At 42.6% G+C, this 22,154-nt stretch overlaps 1 protein-coding gene and 1 pseudogene across 1 annotated transcript; both read right to left on the bottom strand.

Annotated features, from left to right (window-relative positions):
• Positions 1 to 1,161: 1,161 nt before the first annotated feature.
• Positions 1,162 to 3,777, bottom strand: LOC147726926 (uncharacterized). Its single transcript, XM_086963012.1, has one exon. The coding sequence runs from the start codon at positions 3,775 to 3,777 to the stop codon at positions 1,162 to 1,164; it is 2,616 nt and encodes an 871-aa protein (XP_086819138.1).
• Positions 3,778 to 5,017: 1,240 nt separating this feature from the next.
• Positions 5,018 to 5,975, bottom strand: LOC147726925 (uncharacterized; annotated as a pseudogene).
• Between the last annotated feature and the right edge of the window lie 16,179 nt (positions 5,976 to 22,154).

The following is a 22,154-nucleotide window of genomic DNA, read 5'->3' as shown; positions in this document are numbered from 1 at the left end:
TGAAAGTCACATGGACCAGTTTGGGTTTACAAAGTACAGTTTAACATTTGCTAAGAGAGAGAGATTTTGCTTTAAGTACACCTATGAGCACTGAGGCAGATTAAAAACGGTTGTGCTTGTTCACATAGATGAATACTCACATTTGCTCGTAAGTGATAATCCTGCAAGATACATTAGAATGCAGAGTACATGTTATCATTATTAGGTACACTCAAAATGCTATATCAGTGAGATGTCCTAAGACCACAGTATAAATGCTTAAATGTAGAGAACAAGTTAAAAAGGGGCATATGCAGATATAAAATGACTTATCTAAAAAGCAGTTAAAACATAACACAAGTAAAATATTTACATGCACAAAAGTATGAACATTTGATCAAGGGCCCTTGGAGACAACTCTCGGTCTGAATACCTACAAACAGACGAGGAGTTGCCCGCTGATGTTCTTGCGGGGCTCCTTCTTATACTGTCTAAAACACTTGAGACGATAATTACGTCATCTCACGCCACCACGTATCACATACCCGTCCATTGTCATTTACTGGCCTGCTCTCTACCTTTCCCACCCGTAAGGTTAGGTATGGCCTTTTTCCTGTAATTGTGGTACATACTTCAGTCTAGACTGAGACCTGCCACTTGACTGGAAGTTTAATAATAAACTATCAATGGACGACAGAAATGTGTTAGTATTGCTTCGAGGGGTTCTATTCATGTGTCAATCAGGCAATCTGCGATAATATTTCGCCACACTTAGCCTCAGTTTATCGGATATCTGGCTTGACGTAGCTGTGGTGGGAACTTCCCTTATTCTATTCATGGCTTAGGTGGGGGACGTGGGGTATGTTGCAAGATTTATAGAGGAACTTGACTTCTGCTGTTTGTGAGAAATATACAATGAGGTGGGGTGGGGCCTGGTAGGGGTGCGGGTCCTTGCAGACCAGAGCAGCTGGGTGAATCTTGGGTCAGACCTGCTTTCTGCTTCTGTTTTAAGCTAAGAGAAAATGGCAGTGCTCAGGGCAATGTAACTGAGGCCTGTAACCTCTAAACATCAGGGCCTACACAGGGGTCATGTTGTGCAGGTGACAGGTGTGTCCTTGGATAGCTGTGTAGCTAAAAATTCTTCCTCCAACATTCCCCCCTCAAGTTCGAAATTCGAACTAATCAAACATCTTTAAACACCATTCGAACTGCATACTTAGCTGGAGATGGGGGAAGAGGCCAGGGCGAGTCGCAAAGAGGCTGTTCCTCTGAATCTTTGTCCTGCACTTTTCCTGAATCTGCATCTGTCTTCCCTAAGTTATCACACATTGTCTCATAGGGACGCATCAAGTCCCCCTGTGGTGAACGTGGTGGGACTCTATGCACCTGGGCCTGATATTGACTAATTACAGGAATGTCTGGCAATGGGCGGGAGTCAGGAATGGTCAACTCCACTATGCTCATCATTGTCGTCTCTCCATCATCTCCCTTAGCCCTACGAATTCCAGTATATGAACCTGAGCCTGCATAATTCATCCCTATCATTTTAGAACTAAATTTCTTTACACAGTATATCAGTATCTGTGATCCAAAACACAACAATAACAGCACACAGAAAATTGGCATTAAAAATTTAAGCACTGCAGACAGCCATGAAGGCCTCCAGTTCAAATCGAACCAGCCATTTAAGAGATCTGCTTCAGCACCTCCTTCCTCATGCATCTCTTTCCCCAGGTTGTCCAAATCCTCGATGGACTTCGTGAGTGTTCCGTTGTCAGCGTCGTTCGCTAAAATAAACGTGCAGCAGGATTTTCCCACCTTGGCGCACACACCACCATTCATTGCTGTTAGCTGGTCTAGAACATATCTGTGCTCTAGAACCATAAGTCGTAGAGGTCGAAGTTCTTCTTTCACGGCGTTGAACCCATCCCGGGTGTTGTTGACAAGCTGCATCAATTCATATCTGGTCACTTGCAGCCAGCGAGCATTGGCTTTAGTCTGGAACATGGGGATAACTCCCCCAAAGAAAAGTTCGGCATCATTGAAGAGTCTGTAATCCTGAGGTATTTTATGAAAAGGGCCATCTGAGAAGTATTTCATTATTTCTCTCTTCCCATGATGAAGCAGGGTAACGTCATCTGCCATTGGGTGTGTGTAGATGTGGGAAATGTTCGCTGCAGGGACAACAAGATGTAGTTCATGCATTGTCACAATGGAACATAGTCCTTGCCAGTGGGGGGGCAGCTGCAGGTAGATGTGCTCGCCCCATGCCCAGTAGATGTCCATGAGACTAGAGGTACCGTGCTGGAGGTCAAAATTAAATACTGTGTGACTGCAGTTTGTATTTCGGCCCACAGGCACTGTTCCGGTACCTAGGAAGCAAAGGAGAGGAGACTTAAGTTTGTATGCTCTTTTAGGTTTGTACTTTGTACCCTCATTGAGAGTATATCTTCTAGTTTCTTGTGCCCATATCTCAGCACATTCCCTCCCAATAGTCTCATTGGTATAATGCTTATGCTCCTGACCTTCAACCGGGCTACCTAAGGATGCTGCCTTGCATATTAAATCATGTGGCCCATTCCATCTGTTATTAAAATATATATTGGCCCTCAGGCGCAGAATGGGTCTCCACTGACAAGGGCATGCGTTATGGGTATGGTTAGTCTGTTGGGATTCGGGTGAGTGGCATTTTGATGGGGGTGTTGGGAAGGTGAAGTATCCTAATTTTCTAAACTGATACTCCCAGACCTGTATCATATTAGCAGATACTCCCATTTCATGGTAAACTTCCATTCTTCTCTCAAATTCTACTGGGTCAGAAACAACAGTGAACGTAACATACTTGTTGTCCCAGTCTGAGACGTTTACAAATGCTGTATTAATTTTTGCTGACTGGAGCTGTATCTGACCATGTATGCGGCAAAGGAACAGGTGTAGGAGACATTTGGCAGTGGCCGGTGGAATCTCTTTTGGAATGAGCAGTTTGTCTGCACCTACAGCATGTGGAATGTATGAGCACACAAAGCAGGAATCATTCGTGGCTTTCCTCCCCACCTCCCTCATGTCTCTGTACCACATATTATCTAACAATGCATTATGGGTACCATCATTCTGTACTGACACACCAGGGCGCTGGGAGAAAAAATCAGGCTTAGAGTGTTGTTCGAATGTGTACACAACTGTGTCCTGGAGATCACTAACCCAGTTTGATATTTGTTCTGTCTCTTTCTCCTTACGTTGTGTGCGAGGGGTATATCTCCTTGGTGTTTTATTGCGACCCATTTTATACCTGACACTCCTTTTATGCTGACGGAAACGTCTAGGGACACCTTTCCCAGGGGCATTCACAGTGACATCAAGTACCCTGTCCCACTCGGTGTGGTCTACAGAGGGTGTGGAAGGTGTCGTGGGTACAGGGGTGGTGCAGCCATTGCTGGTGTATTCCTCATCTAGTATGTTACCAGGACTCGTTTTAGGCATGTGATATCCTACTGAGATGGTAGGCCTAACTCGGCTTGATATAGCCTTCTCTCTCTCTGCTTGTAATGCAAGCCAATGGAATATAGCCATTGAAGCAACGAACATAACAAAAAATAAAAATGCTAAAATACATATCTTTTTAATAGAGATCCTGGAGGGAGACGTCGGCCTGTTGCTATTTCTTATCCCATAGACTCTCATATGTTCTCCATAGTCTTTATCCTGGATCGACAAGGGAAATAGAACGCCCTCCTTCCGATAAATGTTCAAGTCTCTGTTGGTGCCGGGTGGATCCTCACATGGTTCAAATGAACCCATGCTTTGCGTTCGGCAATTCGGACCGCAGTGGGTGAAGAGTCAATGACCAGGTATGGTCCCTCGTACTTAGGGTCTCTCCACTTCCGCATTTGCTTCTTTATGAAGATCTGTGTTCCAGGGCGGATAGGCAAAAGTTCATCGGAAATTGTGCCGTCCTTGCTGGTGCTGTCCTTTTTCTTTGTCTTGGATGTCTGAATGGAAAGAAACCTAGCAGCATGGGTTAGGGCACACAAATAATCAAATAATTCAGCTTTCACAATCTCAGAAGACGTTTCATTTTCTACTTTAGGTCTGGTGGAAGGAACAACCATATTCATTGATCTGCCAGTGACAAGCTGGTGAGGTGTGAGGTGATGATCAGAGCTGGGGCTGTTCCTGAGTGCAAACAAAGCAATTGGGAGGCAATAGAGCCATTTCTTTCCAATAGTGGCACTTATCTTGCTGATCTTGGCTTTGAGCAATCCGTTGAGGCGCTCACAAATACCATTGCTCTGTGGGTGATAGGCTGAAGTAAGTTTATGTTTTAGTCCTAACATGGTGGCTATTATCTCAAAGATGGAGTTTGAAAAATGCCCGCCGTTGTCACTGCGGATAGATTCTGGTAATCCCCAGCGACATATGACCTCACGAAGTAGGAAGGTAGCTGCGGCCTTAGCGTCACAATGGACACATGGTCCAGCCTCAATCCATCGTGAGAAGGGACATACTACCACGATGAGGTATCGGTAGTTGTTACATCTGTCAAGCATGTCCACATAGTCAATGTGGAGTTCCCTGAAGGGTCCCTTAGGCCTTGGTATTGTTGAAGCAACTGTTTTCATAGCTGGGTTGGGTGAATACTGCTGACAGATAAGGCACTGATGGACAAAGAGTTGTATCTGCTCATGTGCATTGGGGATGAACCATTCTGCCTGCAGGTTAGAGGACATGATATCACGAGGGACATGTGTAGGAAGGTGCAGCTGGGTAAGTGCTATTTGCAAAAGAGCCTGTGGCATGACAGGCTTCCCTGTCATTGTCTGTCTGTAAATAAAATCTGAGGCATCCTGTTGTACTCCCCTCTTCTTCCATAACTCTTTTTCTTCAGCTTGGGCACTTTCTTGTATCTCTCTGAGGTGCAACTGTGCAATGATGTCAAACTGCTGTGTGTCATCAATTGTATATGGAAGTGTTGGGTCGGGTGTATCTGGGAGTGGTGACTTACTGGTGTCCTCAGCTGCGTTTTGCATATCTTCTTGCGCTATTGGGGGCGTATCTTTGGCAAGCAAGATGGGGGTGCAGTCAGTCTGTGTCGGGGATGGTGATTGTGTACAACTTTGGCCTTTAGCTGCTGCTTTAGCAGCCCAATCTGCCATTGCATTTCCTCTGGAAACAAAATCTTGGCCGTTCGTGTGTGCTGCACATTTCACTACTGCTACTTCTGCTGGCAGTGTCAAGGAGTCAATTAGTTCTGCAAGTAACTGTTTGTGCATTACAGGCGTGCCATCTGTTTTAAGAAACCCGCGCCTTTTCCATCTCAATATGCTGGAATGCGTTGTTGTGGTGACATATGCTGAATCAGAGTACACAGTAATTCTTTCATTAGCTCCATGCTTCAAGGCGGCTATTAATGCCACCAACTCAGCTGCCTGGGCTGAGTAATGGGGTGGTAATGTTATCTGCTGTACAATGTCCAGAGTGTCTGAGGAGTTATTCTGGTATGCTCTGACTACAGCTGCCCCTGTATGCCTGATCCCTGTCTCTTGATCAATCGTGGAAGAACCATCAACAAAGTAAATTACACTGTCTGGTAATGGGTCTTCCTTTGCTGTGCCTGACTCATCTGGGCAGTATGTGGCACAATCATGGGTGTCATCGTCAGCTGTCGCAATCGGATGTGCAAAGAACGTGGCTGGATTCACAGTGTGGCATTTTACAACCTTCAACGATGGTAATGACAGTATGACTTCATATCCTGACACTCTCTGTGTGGTAAGAGTTGTTTTAGCTTTCTGTATTATTGCAAAGACAGCATGCTCAGTGTACAACGTCAGAGGGGAGCCCATGACTATGGGGGTGCTTTTCTCAACGGCAAATGCTGCTGTTGAAAGAGCCTGTTCGCAAGGATAGTGGCCTTTCATCACTGAGTCCAACATGCCACTGAAGTATGCAATTGGTTTGGGACCCAAGGGGTATTTCTGGGTGAGGACTGCTGTCATGACCTGTCCATTACAGTGTGTGAACAGATAGAATTCCTTTGTATAATCAGGAGATCCCAACACTGGTGCATTTGTAATCTCATCTTTTAATTTTACAAAGGCTGATGTCATTTCAGGTGTCCAGTCAATCTTGTTATGCCTGTCCTTAGCCGTCTTGACAGCTTTCAAGAGTGGTCCAGTTATAGTAGCATAATCAAAGATCCACTGTCTGACATAGTTCACTAGTCCCAGGAACTTTTGCATGTCCTTAACTGTCTGTGGTTCTGGAGTATTCCTTATTGCTTCTACTCTTCCTGGTGTAACTCTTCTTCCTGATGCTGAAATCAGTTGACCTAAATACTGTACTTCTTCCTGACAGTATTGTAGTTTTTGCTTGTCTACTTTGTATCCTCTATGTGCTAATGTTGTAAGCAGAGCAATTGTATCTTTTCTGCACTCTTGCTCTGTTGCACTGCAGAGGAGTATGTCATCGACATATTGCAGCAAAGTACTGTCACATTGGAAATTTGATAAGTCATCCTTGACAACTCTGTTAAACACACTGGGGGACTCACAATAGCCTTGAGGGAGCCTTTTGTACGAAAATTGCCTATGCCTGAATGAAAATGCGAATAGGTACTGGCTTTCAGGATGCAGTGGGACACTGAAAAAAGCATTTTTCAGGTCAATGACGGAAAAGTATTTTGCATTTTGTGGGATGTTAGTAAGGATCACTGAAGGGTCAGGGACGATGGGAAACTCAGGTATCACTATGCTGTTAATCGAGCGAAGATCATGTACTAGCCTCCATTGATTTGTTTGTTGTTTCCTCACAGGAAAAAGACAGGTGTTGCAAGGTGAGATACAAGGGTATATCACACCTTGATCCAGTAATGCTTGAATTGTGGGGGCTATTCCTTCTTCGGCTTCTTAGGACAAAGGGTACGGGCGCACTCTGGGAAGAATGGCGTCAGGTTTCAGCGTCACTTTGAATGGTTCTGCTGATCGAATGAGCCCCACATCATTGGGACCTGTAGTCCAAAGGATGTTGGGCACCTGAGCTAGGTCTGAGTCACGTGCTGTATCAATCACTGTGGGTTGTGTTGGTGTTCTGATTTCAACTGTCACTGACACGGGGACTGGAATCTGGTATACAATGTCTTCTCTATCACCGAATAATTCCTGATCTGTAATGTCTCTTACCCGATGTCCAGGCTCAATAAAAATGACACAGGCCCATGACTGGCCATAGTCATCACATGCTATAAAGACACCATATGTTGGAGTTATGTTAAAACATTGTATTCCTAGGATCATATTTTTGTCTGAGCCTGGCATGTCCTGTAATTGAGGACGGAAAAGAAATTCTTTGGGTAGCTGTACAGTGCGCCCCGCCATCTCTGGTGAGTTGGCAATGACCATTTGCACAGCTGTGGAGAATGCTAGTTCATCCACTGGGCGAGCTCTAATTTGGTCTCTCATGGAAGAGTCCACAGTGACAGCCATCATTCTTGTCAGTGATGTGCCAGGGATGGAGCAAGTCATTGTGCCTTTTTCATCAAAATGAATTGTCATGTTTAATTTGGCCATAAGATCACGGCCCAATAAATTTACGGGGGATTCTGTCGAGTAAAGCAGTCGTTGCTGAATGCTTTTGCCTCCTATTTTCATTGGTACTGGCTTGGTGAAAGGGACCCTTGTAATTGCCCCAGAGAAACCCTGTGTGTCTACACTTTGATTGGAAATAGGCAGTGCTCCCTCTGTTATACAGGAAAATGTTGCACCTGTGTCAATCAGAAACTTATACGTTTTGTTGTTGATCGTGACATACACAACTGGGTCCTCTCTAATATTTGTGAGGCACGACAACAAGGGACACACTAGGGTCTTCTGTGGGCTATCCTAGCTGGTGTACCTTCCGGCCTGATGTTGCTGGATTGTACCCTGCAGAACCGGATTGGCGGGCTGCAGTACTGTGGCTCCCTGAGGTACAAGAACCTGTGTCTGTGGCACCATTTGGTACACAGGCACCTGTTGTTGAACCAATTGTGGCTGTGTCTGTTGGACTGGTGTCTGTAACTGTACTTGCTGTAACATTGGCTGTTGCTGTCCTGCAGACGGGTAGGTGTACACTACGTTGGGCTGCAGTGGCTGTGTCTGCTGCTGAACGTATTGCACTGGTACCTGGACTTGCTGTGGTTGGCCTCTGCCTGCTGATTCTTCATACATTTTAGTGCGGCATTCCCTTATCATGTGTCCTGGTCGCTGACAGTGGTAGCACAGTGGGGGTCCTGGCTGCTGTGTGGGTCTTTGATAGCCCATCCCCCTACCTCTTACTCGCATTCCTGATGACCTTGTTTGTCTGTTATCATAATACTGTTGTTGCCTCTGATTGTTTCTGGGGTGCTGTGCCTGTATCTGCTGGACTGCTGCCTGCGTGTCTCCTTGTAATGCGCTCTGGGCATTTTGTGGAAATTGGGTGACAGTAGTCATTTGACTCACTGGTGTGGCTACCATTATTGTGTCCACAGCCTCCTTTTTCTTTAATTTCTGTTGCACCAATTTAGCTGCCGCATTTTCAATTGCCACCTGCCTCTTCTTCTCCAGCTCTTGCTCCTTTTTACAGTAGTGAATGATATGGTGTTGTATTTCTGCCCATGGTTTGCATTCCATTGCTACTATTCCATCTAACTTGTCTTGCACAGCAGTTGGCAGTCCCTTCTTAATTGTATGGTAGAAGAACCTACAATTACCTCCTGTTATATCCCATTTCTCTCCTAACTCCTGTTGCCACTTTTCCTTCATTCTAGTAATGTACTGTGCAGGATCTTCATTGCTTTGCATTGTCTGAGACATTAGGGACCCGATATCTGGGATATCAGGGAACTTTCTACGCAGCTCACTCCACAAGGCAGACCTTATTGTATTAAAAGTATTACCATCCAATTCCGAGTTTGTGATGGAAAGTCTGTGGTCAATACGTGTGAACATTTCCTCTGCATCCTCTCCAATCAGGGAAACTAGCAGACTTTTCACATCTCCAGCAGCCAATGGCACCCCTGCAGTGTTTTTCTCAAAGGCTTGTATCCACTTCCCAGCACCCTCTGTGAGGGGCGGAAGTTGCTTTTTAAAATTGTCCTTGTCCATAAGGGACCAAGGGGTGTAGATGGGACGGTCCTCGATATTTTTATATAGCAGTGGCAGCTGGCGCAGCACCCCTGTGGGCCTTGTGCTGTCATACCTGCGTGCGTATTTCTGCCATATTCTCAAGCCTCTGCGCATGTAATTGTAATCCCAGTCTTCATCTCCCTCCCCCCTCAGGATACAGTCTTCAGCTGTTGCCATGTCCTCAGGGTGAAAAGACCCTTCTCAAGGCCACACCATCATTTGGGGGGCTTTATTTTCTGTCCATTCTGCCAAGTCATCTGTGAATTTGTCGGCATAATAGTTACTCCCTTCTCCTAGCACCACTATCTCATATGGTGTCAGATCTTTGGATGACAACTGTCCTGGCCTACTAACGGCCATGTTGTACAGTGCTCCAGATCTGGTGGTGCGCAGGCGTGCTTTACCTGTTACATCATATTCTTCTAGGATGTTGTCAGGTCTCCCATGGTTACCTAACACTGCGAGATTCTCTACCTCTGTCCTTCTTTGCCTGTACCTCCTTTCTGCCCGTTCAAGCACATTGGTCAGTCCTAAGTTATCAATGTCTACCTCTCTGAGCTGGGCCCTGCGTGGTGCGGCTACAGGAGGTGATGTCTGGCGCACAGATGTCTGTGGCAATGACCTCTGGGGGTTGTAGTCAGGGAATGCGCGAGGGGCTTGTGTTATGTTAGCTGCTGTGTCGCTCTGTGGTGGGGCTTCACCCTGGGCCTCATAGTCTAATTGTATACATGGCCTTTGCTGTGGCCTTGTTGTTAGGATCCCACCACTGTGTTGCCTTGCCTCATTTGCACCTCTTGCCAATTCATTGAGTGTCGGTGGTTGTTGCCTTTCACTCAGCTGGCCCAACCCACCCATCAGTTCTGTCATTCTTTCATTTCTTCTATCATTTTGTAAGGGCCTCTGCTGATAAGTTAGTGCATTGTCAGTGGTATTTCCTAAGCCATGCTCGAGTGGCATGTCCCCAACTGTTCTGCCTGCTCCATGGTATAAATCCTGTTCTGTCCTCCACCTAACGATATCTCTTTCATTCATTATGCCAGGGATACGTTGTTCGCCATCCCTGTTCTCTTCAAGAAACTGTATCTGGCGCTCTTCCTGTCTGTTGGGACCATTATTAAGGGGTCGCCACTCCTCTTGGAGTGTTTGTGCTTCGCTATTCTGCTGAATAGGGGTCAGAAACGGGCCATAATGTCTAATTCTGGCCTCAGATGTGTTGTGTTCCCTTCCAATGGACATCGGGGCTGGGCCGTGAGGTCTGGGGAGAGGCATGTGAGAGCTGTGCTGTGAACCACCTGAGACCCTATCACTCTCTCCATCTTCATCTAGCTGGGGGCCTGGGGTACTGGATGCAGGAGTCATCTTTATTGTAAACTGCGCATCAATCTGACCTGCAATCTGACCTGATGTTCCAGATGTGGCACCCTGCATCACTTGGACTTGGGGTCTCAGTGTTTGGTGCATTTGCGCACTATCTTGTCTACTTCCTTGCGGACCATTTAAAAAGTCTGGGGAGAAGGCATCACGGTCTGGGACAGAGATATCTTCATAGCCTACGGCTGCCCTATCATTTGTAGTTTGTTCTAGGTCCGTTTTAAGAACCAGTTCGGGATAAATTCGAGATTCAGAGTAGGCAGGTGGGGGTGCTGTGGGCGTTTCGGGTGTTTGGGCTGTGGGTACTTCAGGTGTTTGGGTACTTGTGTCATTTTCCCTAAAGACAGCCCACATAGCGAGGGTGTCCTTACGCTTTTTGAGTCTATTACCAGAGTATTTACCTTCCAAGAAAGTTCTCGCATGGTCTAGCACTGTCTTGTCAAAAGTCCCTTCTCTGGGCCAGGAATGTGGCGCATTTCGTGTAAGTTCATGCAATTCATTACAATGTTTTTTAATGCGCTTTTCCTGGTCTGTAAAGTTTTTTATCACGTGTTCCAGGGGCGTTGTCATTGTTACTCAGCGTGGGGTGGGAAAGGAATAAAAGGTGTACCTCCACTGGGGTCTAAAGTCAGAGTCACCTTCTGTAAATCTGTTGTGTCTATTCCCAGAGTAGATATTAGTGCCAATATAACTGTACCCACTAGTGGTGGGACCTGGGCTGAGGATACTGAAGGATCCTCAGTAATGGTAGTAACGCGCCCGTTCTCTAAATGTATTGTGATGTCAAATTTATTGTTTTGTGCGGGCTGTTTGTTCATATCCTAGAGTTATCTTGGGGGGCGGGCAAGTGGTGGCGGAGAAGTCTGACAACTGTGCTCACTGCTTACTATGCGGTTTTGTAAATATGCCCACAATAAAGGGCAGTGTGTTGTGAAGGGGTGTCTCTGCATTTGCTCAACAATGCTGGGTGAAGGCTGTTGCCCCAGCTGCACGTGCAGCTCTTGGGCATGTTGCTCACAGGCCAGGGGCAAGTCGGGAATGGACAGTCCCTGTAGGAGCAATGTGTAGAATTCGCAGTCTGATGAGGTACGAGAAACGTGTGGGTCTTCCTGTCTTCCCTGGCAGCTTGTGCTCAGGGACGATGAGGTCACCAAGGGCGGGACGGTGAGGTCAATAGTTCTGCAACTCACTAAACTTTCCACTGAATGACTTAATTCTATAGAGGTTTCCTCAACAGTATGTGGTGCTGGTGGGGTCACTCGTGACACTTGCAAGGGTATGTGTGGTGTCTCTACCAATGAAGTGGAATTCTGTGACACTTCACGTACGAGTTGACTATTGTCAAGAGGGGTGTGTGAGTCTGCACTGGGAGGCACAGTCGCGTCAAATGTAGTGTAGATATTTTTATCTCTGTGCCTTGCGTGAGTGGGAGTCCCAGCAGTGTCCACGCCTTAGCTACCAAGGGGATCTGGCGTCTGTCAAGTTTAGTTATGGTTTGTGCGTCAGTGTTCTGTATTGCCACTATCTTATCGTCCAATATGTGCAGGACCACCTCAATCTGATTCTGCCCACTCTGGCTCATCTGTACTCCCTTTGTTTATATGTGCGTATATATGTACTAGAAGCAGGTTGACCTCCTGTCAGTTGTTTTCGGGGTCGGGGCAGTTTACCACAAGCACAATGCTTCTATGATTACTGGATACCTCTTATACTCATGTATCCTATTCCTAGCGTGGAATGCAGTTAAAAAAGAAACATTTCTTATTTATTCTACACGATCTGTAGTCTAAAAATAACGCAGAGCAATTCCCTGAGACTTCCCTTGTGAAGCCTGCAGTTGCTTGTAGAGGGAAGGGGAAATCCTGAATGCCAGAAGTGCACGCAGTTTAACAGCAGCAAGAAAAAAAGGAAAACAATAAATATATATATGTGACAACCGTGGGGCTCGAAATGCCGTAGCTTACAGACTCTCTTCAGTTAGTCAGTGGCAGATCAACATACATGGGAAACACAGAAATGCATTTACAATCTCCCTAGTTATTGAATCTCGCTAAAAGAACAGTCTTCAAATGATGGTCACAAAATATATTAGCAGCAGCTTCTACTTCCCCTCCCTAAATGATAATGATGGTACGGGGCCAGACATCACAGTTGTGCACAGTAGTCTCTACTTAGCGGGCCCCCCCCCCCCCTAAGTGAAAATGATGGTACGGGGCCAGACACCACAGTGATAAACAGAAATTCGATGTTCACAGTTTATAATTAGCCACGGAAAGATGAACAATCACAATGCGCTTATATATCAATAGTATAGTATAGTCTCGCTATGGTCAGCCTCTGTGCCAGCCAGTGACTCCTAACAAAAGAGACCATGAAAATAGTAAGGATCACACAAGTTCGTTCTATGAACCTAAAAATATATTCAACATTAAACACTAGGCGCTAACATGCAGGTCTGTGCCTGAACAGATATCTAGAAAGAGTAAAATAAAAATGTAAACACTTCAACAATTCTTTTACAATAATCACGCTCTATGGCCACTAGAGTGTGCTAGAGTGTTTTTTTATACATGTGAGGTGAACCAACCAATTATCAATAAAACCACGTTTATCTTGGCAAAAATATAATGCCTACAATATGAGCATATAAACTTCTTAGTCCCGCACAGAACTCTTCCCTTGACATACAGCAGGGGACATCACCGCTAAATTAAGGAAAGATCAAAGGTCACGGTAGCTAATCGGACCTGCTGAAACTCCTTCTTTCTCATGGACTACTGACATGAGAGATTACCTCGTCTTTGTCACTCCTATCAAACAGAGGATCACTTGCACGAATATATTGAAAAGATGCTAGACGCAACCCTTTCCTTCCTTGACACCCTGTTGCAGATGTATCAAAGGTCCTCCCACTCTCTGGAGAGGCACCGCTCTTTAAGAGTAAATATAGGATAAGCCTTTTCAATTCGACTGCTACAATCCTTCTTAGCAATCACAGAAGAAACAGCAAAAACATGAAGCTACTTTTAGCAACAAAAAAACACATGTATCTCAGTAATTACCCAACTGTCAGGTTCAGTCTCCACATAGCACACAATCCCTTCCTCTGCGCGGAATCAAATAACAAGGTTAACAGACAGGAAGCCTGGACCATTGGCAGATGTACTGCTGCATCACAACAAGCACACCATTCGGCCGCACCCAAGAGAGAGATAGCGCAGCGGCGGGCAGACACAATATTATGTATTATGCTTACCCTTCAGCGCTGCGCTCCCCACTCAATGGTCCAGCAGGACGGCTGCAGAGTCGTTTAGCAGTTTAGTACTTCCTCCTTAGGAACCAGCTGCATCCTGTCAGTTTAACTCCTTATTATCACGTCGAGGTCACCACTTGTTGGAGGGGATGATTTATTAGGGGCAGGAGGGGCCAGGGGGACTCAGTGCAGCAGCTTTCAGAAGCCGCGCTGGCGAGACCGTGAGTGAGAACTAAGGGGAATAGGGCGGCTTAATTTGCACCGGGGCAGTCCTGGACCTCTTGCTCTAAAACAGGAAAAAAACATACATATGAGCTTTTGGAGACTGAAGCTTGGAGTTGTACAATTTATTTGAAGACACAGCTTCTAGAAATAATCAGTGATAGCATAAAAATGATATAGTACTTGGTCCTGTACCCAGCATTCTCTTGAAAGTCACATGGACCAGTTTGGGTTTACAAAGTACAGTTTAACATTTGCTAAGAGAGAGAGATTTTTGCTTTAAGTACACCTATGAGCACTGAGGCAGATTAAAAACGGTTGTGCTTGTTCACATAGATGAATACTCACATTTGCTCGTAAGTGTAATCCTGCAAGATACATTAGAATGCAGAGTACATGTTATCATTATTAGGTACACTCAAAATGCTATATCAGTGAGATGTCCTAAGACCACAGTATAAATGCTTAAATGTAGAGAACAAGTTAAAAAGGGGCATATGCAGATATAAAATGACTTATCTAAAAAGCAGTTAAAACATAACACAAGTAAAATATTTACATGCACAAAAGTATGAACATTTGATCAAGGGCCCTTGGAGACAACTCTCGGTCTGAATACCTACAAACAGACGAGGAGTTGCCCGCTGATGTTCTTGCGGGGCTCCTTCTTATACTGTCTAAAACACTTGAGACGATAATTACGTCATCCCACGCCACCACGTATCACATACCCGTCCATTGTCATTTACTGGCCTGCTCTCTACCTTTCCCACCCGTAAGGTTAGGTATGGCCTTTTTCCTGTAATTGTGGTACATACTTCAGTCTAGACTGAGACCTGCCACTTGACTGGAAGTTTAATAATAAACTATCAATGGACGACAGAAATGTGTTAGTATTGCTTCGAGGGGTTCTATTCATGTGTCAATCAGGCAATCTGCGATAATATTTCGCCACACTTAGCCTCAGTTTATCGGATATCTGGCTTGACGTAGCTGTGGTGGGAACTTCCCTTATTCTATTCATGGCTTAGGTGGGGGACGTGGGGTATGTTGCAAGATTTATAGAGGAACTTGACTTCTGCTGTTTGTGAGAAATATACAATGAGGTGGGGCCTGGTAGGGGTGCGGGTCCTTGCAGACCAGAGCAGCTGGGTGAATCTTGGGTCAGACCTGCTTTCTGCTTCTGTTTTAAGCTAAGAGAAAATGGCAGTGCTCAGGGCAATGTAACTGAGGCCTGTAACCTCTAAACATCAGGGCCTACACAGGGGTCATGTTGTGCAGGTGACAGGTGTGTCCTTGGATAGCTGTGTAGCTAAAAATTCTTCCTCCAACACTCTGACACTCCGGAAATGAAGAAAACTTCCAAATGAAAGCTTCTTTCTCTTTTCTGTGGCACAGTAACAAAATCTTCCTTAGAAAAATGTACTGATGAAGTCTCAAAAAGAGCAGCCATTTTATAGTTTGGTTGTAAAAGACTACAGCTCCACAGAATAGATGTTTTTCCTGGGAAAGTCGAAGTAGGGTGATCAAAATGAGAGGGGTCTTTCAACAGTTGGAATAGGAAGTATTATGAACCAATGAAAACTCTCCTTTTATGGTCACATGACTTTGCGTACGCTTACAGTGCTCTTACGGTGCTCTTAAGATGCGAGTACGTACGACGTACAGCGGCGATTTACGTAATTGTTTTTAAAAGTAATAATCGCTTATTAAAAGTAAAAAAAAACTATTTTCATGATTGATTTAGATAATGTCTTCCATTAATATGTACATTAAGTACATAAATATATGTTTTTGAACAAATAGAAAGTTTTGCGCCGTACGCTTAAGGGGCGCCGTAGAAGACGTCACGCGGAAGCATTGATGCGATGCGCAAGGTCAAAGCGTATCCCTAACGAGTGTGCGGCTACCTTCAGAGGACCATTTACCGTACAAAGTGTGGTGCGATCACTGTATGCGTACGGTGCGATTACCCCAAAAAATATGAAAAAGGAATTATACAGATTTTAATTGTAAAAAATGGAAAAACTTTTTTTTTACTATAAAAAAGCATTTGGGATTTAGTTTTGTTATTATTTTACATTAAGAATATGAAATATAATTTAAATATTAAAATACATATAAATATTTTTAATAAAAAATTAATAAATTAGTATAAAAATAAAGAAATATGATAATTTATACATTTAAAACTTATCATTTACTAAACCTTTGAAATTCACTGAAAAAAAACATAGGTTTCAGCCATGGTATAGTTATAAATTAGCATTTAAAAAACCTTGCAAATTCACAGAAAAAACGATAGGTTTTACACATGTTATAGTTAGCTGGAGATTTCACTCATACAAAACCATTGAAATTCCCCCGTTATAGTTAGTTCAGCTAACTATAATTTGCGCGCCCGCAATGCACTGCTGATGACGTCACATGCTATATCACTCATGACATGGTCAGTGACATCACTCATGACATCACTCATGACATCTCAAATGACAGATACAATTTTATGGCAGTAGGGAACGCTGCGCAAAAATAGTGTACATCAAAATCAGTAATCCTATAAATCAATCTAGTTTATGCTCTAAGGTGGAGATACAACTCCTGCCATTGGTTGTAACAAAAGGTACACAGAGTATGCCAACACATTTTCCACAAACTTCTCAACCTGAGCAACTCTGCAGAATATAAAACAATCCAATCAAATAAGAGCTTCCAGAGTTATGTTGTTTTCTCAGTCTTCTTTATTTTTTCAAGATAAATCCAGTCACTGGGTACAATTCATCAAATTGTCTTCAAATAAAAATAGCCAACTGATCCTTGCCAATATGTGTTTCGTCTGGTTTTACAACCAAAAGACTTTGTCAGAGCTAAAAATAGATGGTTCTCATGATACATTTCATCTCTATTAGCAAACGGTCTAAAAAGATGTCGACCAATCAGAAACAAAGTATAGCCAGAATAGGTTGTATAGAGGGCTGAAGTTTAGTGATGAATAGAATTCTGTGAGTAAATAGATCCCTAATACTCCCAAACAATGAAGATAGAAGGGTGAAGTACAGTTCAAACCAAGTGATAAGTAGAAGTCAATTAGACATATTCAACTAAAGGAATTTAAAGATTAGCAAATACCTCCCCCAGAGCAAAAGCAATCTCAAAAGTGAATATTTAACAAAAGATTTTTGATATTAGGATAATATATACACCGAAATTCATCCTATTAGTACACTAGCACCATTCAAGCAAATCAATAAGCGAACTTACCAATCTTACTATGTTTTAGATTGAATATCTTAAAGGTTGGAAATCTCAATAGCAAATTCCGATTGGAAGGAATTCAAAAAGATATCAATATATTTATATACAGTCTTATGAACTACCGATTCTTCATATTTAAAAACAACACCTAATAGTTCTGTTCCTTAGTCTATATCTTATCATGGTTCATCTATCACTCTGCGCATATTAAAGGGGTCTTATTAAAACAAATGATATCTTTATGGCCAGGCATCTGGTTAAGCTAAAGGTAATGAACTATCGTCTATGCAACTCCTATTCCCTGACTATACAGCCCGAACATGTTTATTATTATCGGACTGCTCCTATATTATATTACATATTCCAAGCTAAATACATTGGTGTCAATCATTAACCAGATGATTCAAATCTCCAATATTACCAATATCAGATGTATTACTAGTGCCTCTCACTCCTGACCCTCATTCATTAGTGGTTCCTATTTAATTATGAAGAGACCCAGGTAAAAGGTGTATTTAAAAAAGAGAAAAAGGACATCAATATGCTAAACGGAACATAGAAACCGCATTATATTATAATATCCATATTATCCAAGGAATTTACCTCCACTCGAGGTCTATCCTCCTCTCGGGTTTCGTTATTAAAATCCAAATGTATCGTAATTCCCGAAAAGTTTAGGTCTGCAAGGAATCACAGTTAAATTTAAAGTTACGTTTTTCGATCTTTAAAATAATGACCTATTTCCTAAAATAAATAATCTCCTAATCCATAACTTCTATAAACTTACCCGCTATGGTAATACACGATTTCGAATCGCTGACATCGTATCTCGCCGTCTTGCAACAGCGCCATCTTGAATCGGGTATTTATACCATTCCAAATCAGAGAACGAAAGAGGACTATCACGTTACTGTTGTCGACAACAGGTTAATCCCCATATATATATTTTATGATCCTTTAGTTCCAAATCGTTAATTATCAATAGTTTCACTCTTATTATATTAATTCTTACATATGGCCAAATTACGTAATATGGTCCTTAATATTTTATTATCTATATTAGCTTTCCCATGGCTCCAAAAATTATAATATCTTCAACATGAACTTATATTCTATAGAATTTATCAGTAGTCTATTTTTAATATTATTATAAAATCAACTCCTCAATTTATCGTTAGAGATAAGGGAAAGGGGACTATTGTTATTATATGGGCGCCATCTTTGACTGGTGTTAAACCCTAACTAAATCATGATGCCGAGGTCCCGAGTTAAAATAACCCATTCTCATGATTGCTATGAATTTATAAATGGTTAGTAAGTCATATATTTACTAACTACGCGCAATTATAGAGGAACAAGAAAAAAGCAGAGAATAGTGTATAGATAGTGCAAAGAAATAGCATTTCCTATGTACATAATACATTCAGTTCTTATATTACAAACATTGTAATCAGTGAATTAATAAATATAATAATCATTCTAATGCATATGTCCTCATTTAGACAATCAATTCATGAAAACAAAGAATAAACTAAAACAAGCGTGTAAACTGTAGATGGAAAAAACTAATCACACTTTTTATGTTTAACATTACTTCAGTACCTCATTTTCATCCCAGAAAATATTGCATCTCGTTATCAATGTTTATGGTCACATGACTTTGCGTAGGCTTACAGTGCTCTGAAGATGTGAGTACGTACGACGTACCGCTGCGATTTATGTAATTGCTTTTAAAAGTAATAATCGCTTATTAAAAGTAAAAAAAAACTATTTTCATGATTGATTTAGATAATGTCTTCCCTTATTATGGACATTACATACATAAATATATGTTTTTGAACAATAAGAAACTTTTGCGCTGTACGCTTACGGGGCGCCATATATGACGTCACGCAGAAGCGTTGATGCGATGCGCAAGGTCAAAGCGTATCCCTAACGAGTGCGCGGCTACCTGCAGAGGACCATTTACCGTACAAAGGGCCTGATTACGATTGCGGTTTTCCCGCATCCTCTGGGCCGGCGGAAGCCACCGCTGCCGACTGAAAAAGACCCCCCGCCAGATTAGGATGGCTGGGGGATCGTTTTTCAGTCCGCAGCTTTTCCGCCGCGGTCGCCTTCCGACCGCGGCGGAAAAGCTTTAACATGGCTGGCGGTGTCTATCAGACACCGCCAGCCATATTAGGATGTCTGCGGAAAGATGCCTTTACACGGCGGCATTTCCGCCGTGTAAAGGCATACGGATTTGTGTTTGGGGGCCCGTTGCGGGCCCCCAGGGGTGAAGGGGGGGTGGGGGGTGCACATGGAGGGTACCTATGGTACCCCCCTGCATTTGCCTGCCCAAAGCGGCAGGCACCGCGAGGTGCCTGCCGCTTTGTGCATGCAAATGCACAACTTACATTTTTATGATTGCGGCGGGTGCTGCTTCAAGCAGCACCCTCCGCAATGATAAAAATACAGGATGTGACCGCCAGGGTGGCAGTCACATCCTAATTTGCACGGAGGGACCGCCGCAACCCCTGCGGACGGTCCCTCCTACTCTATGGTGGCGGACGGACTCAGGTCCGTCCGCCATCATAATCGGCCCCATAGTGTGGTGCGATCACTGTACGCGTACGGTGCGATTACCCCAACACAAAAAAATATGAAAAAGGAATTATACAGCTTTTAATTGTAAAAAATGGAAAAACATTTTTTATATAAAAAAACATTTGGGATTTAGTTTTGTTATTATTTTACATTAAGAATATGAAATATAATTTAAAAAATTAAATAAATATAAATATTTTGAATAAAAAATTAATAAATTGGTATAAAAAGAAAGAAATATAATAATGTATACATTTAAAAATTATCATTTACTAAACCTTTGAAATTCACTGAAAAAACCATAGGTTACAGACATGTTATAGTTAGAAATTAGCATTTAAAAAACCTTGCAAATTCACAGAAAAAACGATAGGTTTCACACATGTTATAGTTAGCTGGAGATTTCACTCATACAAAACCATTGAAATTCCCCCGTTATAGTTAGTTCAGCCAACTATAACTTGCGTGCAAGCAATGCACTGCTGATGACGTCACATACTACATCACTCATGACATGGTCAGTAACATCACTCATGACATCTCAAATGACATCACTGATGCCATCATGAAAGCTGGTTAATAGTATACTCTAGTTCTTTCACAGAACCCTATATATTTGATTAGCTTGTGTTTTAAAGGTCATAAAAAATCTAACATTAGTGTTATTTTCTTCCTTAATTTTAGTTTAATGCCAAAAATAAGATTCCTCTCATCTTTTAGGGCTATTTTATGGCGCTCTTTAGAACATAGTATTGGTAGCGCTTACTTTTGACCTCTTAATTGTTTCACTTTTTTCTTTTTGAACACCTCCACTGAGCTACACATAGTATAAATAATGCCTTAGAGTTCCTTCATGGTTTCTCCGGGGCAGACAGTAGCCTGCTGTCACACTCACATCAAGATGATGCCTCATTAGGTGCAAACTGAAGAGGCATTGTCTTGATGTGAGTGAGACAACAGGCTATCGTCTGCCCCAGAGAAATCATGAAGCAATGCTAAGGCATTATTTATACAAGCAGTGATTTAAGCCCAAATAGGTGGTAAATGTATATTTTTACATTTCTTGGTATGCAAATAGTGGGCTTTCATTGAGAAGAAATAGGAGTGGATTTCCTAGGTCCTGAAGAAAAGCTAATTATGGGTATGGCTTGAAACATTTTGACCTTTAGGAAATCAGTATCATAACCGGATTTTTTCCTAAATTCCAACCTGTCTTTTTTAAACATACCTACTAAAAATAGGAATAAAATAGGATATACCTTCCAGCCAGGTATTTTTAAACTACACCACCACCCTAACTACCCCCTCATAAACATCATCTTTTATCATTGTATAAGAAAATAATGCTCCCACCTAATCCATAGCTTGCAGTTCTCCCGATCCGTAGCGGAACGGGGTGGAAACGATGATGAAGCATTCAACCAAGGGGTAACCCTGGTGGGTGAGGGTTTTACAAGAAAACTTTGTTTTTTCTTTTTGAGTAGAGATTTATTATCTTTGTTCATTAGACAAGTTGGATCTTTTGTTTTGAAATACGTAAAAAATAATAAACAGACTATTGATTTCCCAGGAAACCTCCTTATTCTCACACCATTGGTCTTCCTCGTGGAATAGCTGCATACTTGTGGAACTTTCACAATAAATATACACATGGTGCCTTAGGTTTCTCTTGCCTGAGGAAGCGGAATTTTTCCCTCATGCCCCCAACATACCAACTTGTCATTGTAGGCTTGAATCAGAAGTCCAACCTTCTGATTAAAATTAAAATGTAGAGTTTTTAATTATTTGTGAATTAAATATGTCATCATTTGTGTATTTGTTAGATGTATGATTGTGTATACATTTTTGTGTACTGTTTTGCATTTCAGATTATCAAAATTGCGTACGCAGGAGTCCCTGGTTTTCATTTATGACTCAGTGATGGTCCACAGATTCTAATAACGATTCATTGGGGTCCCAGGATTCCAGCTGTGGTTAAGTGGGGGTTCACCAAAGTCAAAAGGTTAAGAACCACTGGCTTAGAGGTTTGTTTTTATCTTCCAAAGTTTGAAATACTTTCTCAGTTTTAGTTTAACAAATTAATTTAAGAGCATCCATTCTAGTTTTTGTATAATTGAGGGATGTCTCAGGACAGAAGCATAGGCCTAAGGGAAGTATCTGTATTTCTGCTTATGTACAAGTATGATGCGATAAATCCATTGCAGTACAGTAATTACAGTTTTATTGGATCATATTTACATGCACCAGCAGTTGTGCTAGTATTTTTTCTGTATTCATTATGTGGGTCTAATTCCACTTTCTACATCCATGATTGTAAATGGAATTGGTGCATTAGAGACTTTTGA

This window comes from Lissotriton vulgaris, chromosome 3_1, assembly GCF_964263255.1.
Source record: "Lissotriton vulgaris chromosome 3_1, aLisVul1.2, whole genome shotgun sequence".
Lineage (NCBI taxonomy): Eukaryota > Metazoa > Chordata > Amphibia > Caudata > Salamandridae > Lissotriton > Lissotriton vulgaris.
The sequence above is the reverse complement of the archived record's forward strand: the minus strand, read 5'-3'. Positions and strand labels throughout refer to the sequence as shown.